This window comes from Pseudochaenichthys georgianus, chromosome 4 (assembly GCF_902827115.2).
Source record: "Pseudochaenichthys georgianus chromosome 4, fPseGeo1.2, whole genome shotgun sequence".
NCBI classification, from domain to species: domain Eukaryota; kingdom Metazoa; phylum Chordata; class Actinopteri; order Perciformes; family Channichthyidae; genus Pseudochaenichthys; species Pseudochaenichthys georgianus.
Window position 1 is genome coordinate 29,286,005 of NC_047506.1, and position 4,279 is coordinate 29,290,283.

The 4,279-nt window shown below is 53.9% G+C and overlaps 1 protein-coding gene across 1 annotated transcript; it reads left to right on the forward strand.

Moving 5' to 3' along the window:
- Positions 1-407: 407 nt before the first annotated feature.
- LOC139433776 (uncharacterized) lies at positions 408-2,892 on the forward strand. The gene is made up of 3 exons (XM_071202998.1): positions 408-1,303; positions 1,385-2,025; positions 2,112-2,892. The coding sequence occupies exons 1-3, from the start codon at positions 418-420 to the stop codon at positions 2,328-2,330; spliced, it is 1,746 nt and encodes a 581-aa protein (XP_071059099.1). The 5' UTR covers positions 408-417; the 3' UTR covers positions 2,331-2,892.
- The last annotated feature ends 1,387 nt before the right edge of the window (positions 2,893-4,279 follow it).

The window sequence follows — 4,279 nt, forward strand, 5'->3', positions numbered from 1 at the left end:
TGAAAAGACCCACCCCTCCGCCTCTCCACCTCTTCTGAGGGACGAGGGAACCGCGCGGGGGTCTGCTGGAGGCTACTGCCGGGTGCTCCGTCCTGCGCCTCACCGGGACCCTGACTCCAGCGCGGTGTGGCGGCCTCGCCCTGGCCGTCCACCGTGCGCCCTCTGGGTCGTACCCGAAACTGTCGGGTATCCTTTGGGAGAATCAGACTCTGGAGGAACGTGAGGGGAGATTACAGGGATCTCTGCCCGCCTAACGAGTGCCTAAATGGGACACCGCACCATGATGCAAATGAAAACAAACACAGATTTGAAAATAAGCTGAGTGCGTCTTTCGTGAGTCTTTTCACGCTTCCTTCTTTTTTACCCACGATTCTGGTGACATTTTCCGGTACCGAAATGCTCAAGAATACAGGTCGGATGGCGGTCCGTTGTCCGATCTGCAATAGCTCCTACCGTGCCCTGAGCAAGCACCTACAGAGGAACCATGGTGTGCGTAACTTGGATGAAAGAAAAATTCTGCTGTTGTTGGCCAACGGACGGACCAACATTAGGCTCCATCCCTGTACCATTCTGGGATGCGAGTACCACGGCACAAGGCTGGATCGCCACTTGGCCAGAGACCATGTTGAGCTGGCCCGGGAGGAACTACATGTGGTTCAAAATCAAATGAAAATGACAGTGGCCAAGAAGGAGCTTTATGAACTCCGAATGACAAACCCCACAATAGAAATGATTACCGCTTGGGCTGTTGACACGGTGGCAGACGACGATATACTGTCACAACCTCCACCCTTGTCCCCGGTGAATGAATGTGACAACCCGGACTGCAAAGAATGGAGGCTGGAGGCTAACGCAGTGAGGGCTCAGCGGGACATATATGCTGCTGAGGTGAAATCCCTGCGCTGCAAGTTGCAGCAGAGGATAAAGGACAAGCGACAGAGGATGGATCAGCGGGCCGGGGACATGCCCGCGTTCGATGGGGAGGAACGAGAGCGGGTCATTCTGAAGAAACGACCCCGACCAGAGTCGACACCAACGAGGCTGTCCAAGTCGAAAGGTCCCTCCTGCAGCAAGTCTCCCATTCCTGCCTGCAGCACGTCTCCCATTCCCGCCTGCAGCACGTCTCCCATTCCCGCCTGCAGCAAGTCCCCCACTGGCTCTCACACCCATTCACCCAGCTCCTCAGAGCCTGCATCCATCCATACCGAGGCCTCGTCAACCTCCCCTCCCATAAATTCCCCCTGGTTCCGGGGCAGGGGCCGGGGAAATATAATGCGGGACATAACATTCCCACGGATCATGGGTAAGTGTTTTGGCTATGTGACACATGCAGTTTCTGTAACACATCATGTGTTGTCATTAAAGTACTGTTTATATTTCACAGAGGAGTATCTGCAAGGATACCGGGAGCATTATGCAGGTATCGACCCACCAGTGAGGCTCCAGGAAAACACAGTCTCCAAACTAAGCAGAGTGAAGTCGTTCCTCAGTTTCATGGCACACGGTTTCAATCGCCTGTCTGACTGGCTCTTTTTGAGGGATCTCAAGAGGATACGCGGGTGGTCCCGGAGCCTGATGAAGTCAAGCCTTCAGGTCACGACCTCCGACTTCTACATCAAGAATATATCACACTTTCTCAAGTACATGGCCGACACACCGTGCAAGGGGAGCAGGCTCAGCCAAACGGACATGATTTTAATCAAACGGGAAGTAGTTGCCATCCTGAAGTCCCTGAAGAGAAAAGTACTTATCCACCAGATGCAAGTGAAGCGTGACAAGATGGAAGGTCTGCCGAGCCACAACGACCTAATGACATGCTTGACTTCGACCACCACTCGCATCCCTCAGCTCCTGGATGTGATGGCCAGCAATCCGACTACCGCGACCCGGACACTGCTCTATGGGTATATGACTCTTCATTGGAGCTGCATTTATGGCCACCGTCCGGGGGTCTACTCCAACATGACCAACGCCGAGGTCCGAAAGGCGGATACAACTGGCACTGCCTTCGGCTACCTGGTTCATGTGAGTGCTATTAATCAATGTATTTATTCTGGCAGTTATATGCATGATTGACATTGTATTGACACTCTCTATCTCTGTCATAACAGGTAAGTAACCACAAGACGGCCAACGCGTTCGGGGAGGCGCAGCTGTACCTCACCGTAGAAGAATTTGGATGGATGAAGAGGTGGCTGGAAATTAAGGGTACGCTGACCTGCACCCAGAGCCGTTACTTTCTGTACACAGAGGGGAAGAACCCGTTCAGGAAGCTTGCCTACTCCCTGAGGTTGGCATGGGCTGACTGTGGGGCTCCGCAGTCCCATTAACTTCACCGACCTCCGCACAGTCCACGCCGATAATGCGAAGAGGTTTCAAGACAAAGGCAACCGCCAAAGAGTGAGTGATTTCATGTGTCACAACACTGCAACTGCGGACAAATTTTACGCGAATAATCCTTCTTTGAAGGAGGCTGCGGACATTCGGTTGCTCTTCACACAGTCACTTCAAGCAGCGGCGGCGGCATCGACAGCAGCAGCAGCAGCGGGAAATGAAGACACTTTTGCGGGTATTGACATCGACAGTGACAACTCTGGAGAGGAGCACAGCCCGGCTCCCTACCAAGACTCCCTACCAAGACATGTCCCGAAGAGGGACCAGTCACTGGCCGAACACAACCCCTCAGACATGGGTGAAGAGAGGGTGCCATACTCTGCCCCAACTTCACCCACTGTTGCCAGTGATCAACTTGTAAATATGCAGTGTGTTGTTGTAATCAGTCCCCTTGTAAATACGTTATATCCTGTTTGAATTTATTTATTACTGTCAATATTACTGTAAATAAAGTTTGTTAAAATTACTAAGTGTTCTGTTTTTAATCCCACTATGGGTTTTCTTCTTTTAAGATCCCCAGGGGCACGATATTCTGGTTCTGGTGGTAGCATGTAGGTGTTTAGTCCGAGTGAGGAGTGCTCAAGTGTGGGATGATTTGTAAGGTAGAAGAGGGTAAAAAAAGTTAAAGTGTGAACCTCCAGCAGGGCAGGTGGTGCTGTGAAGAAGGCCGACTATGGGTGCCGATGGGCGGACGGCAAAGCACCGCAAAGTAGACCCCCTTTAAGTGTAGCCAGGGGCACGAGCAAAATCCTCCATGGAGGTTGGGTGCTGCTGCTGTGAAGAAGGCCGACTATGGGTGCCGATGGGCGGACGGCAAAGCACCGCAAAGTAGACCCCCTTTAAGTGTAGCCAGGGGCACGAGCAAAATCCTCCATGGAGGTTGGGTGCTGCTGCTGTGAAGAAGGCCGACTATGGGTGCCGATGGGCGGACGGCAAAGCACCGCAAAGTAGACCCCCTTTAAGTGTAGCCAGGGGCACGAGCAAAATCCTCCATGGAGGTTGGGTGCTGCTGCTGTGAAGAAGGCCGACTATGGGTGCTGATGGGCGGACGGTAAAGCACCGCAAAGTAGACCCCCTTTAAGTGTAGCCAGGGGCACGAGCAAAATCCTCCATGGAGGTTGGGTGCTGCTGCTGTGAGGAAGGCCGACTATGGGTGCTGATGGGCGGACGGTAAAGCACCGCAAAGTAGACCCCCTTTAAGTGTAGCCAGGGGCACGAGCAACATCCTCCATGGAGGTTGGGTGCTGCTGCTGTGAGGAAGGCCGACTATGGGTGCTGATGGGCGGACGGTAAAGCACCGCAAAGTAGACCCCCTTTAAGTGTAGCCAGGGGCACGAGCAAAATCCTCCATGGAGGTTGGGTGCTGCTGCTGTGAGGAAGGCCGACTATGGGTGCTGATGGGCGGACGGTAAAGCACCGCAAAGTAGACCCCCTTTAAGTGTAGCCAGGGGCACGAGCAAAATCCTCCATGGAGGTTGGGTGCTGCTGCTGTGAGGAAGGCCGACTATGGGTGCTGATGGGCGGACGGTAAAGCACCGCAAAGTAGACCCCCTTTAAGTGTAGCCAGGGGCACGAGCAACATCCTCCATGGAGGTTGGGTGCTGCTGCTGTGAGGAAGGCAGACTATGGGTGCTGATGGGCGGACGGTAAAGCACCGCAAAGTAGACCCCCTTTAAGTGTAGCCAGGGGCACGAGCAAAATCCTCCATGGAGGTTGGGTGCTGCTGCTGTGAGGAAGGCCGACTATGGGTGCTGATGGGCGGACGGTAAAGCACCGCAAAGTAGACCCCCTTTAAGTGTAGCCAGGGGCACGAGCAAAATCCTCCATGGAGGTTGGGTGCTGCTGCTGTGAGGAAGGCCGACTATGGGTGCTGATGGGCGGACGG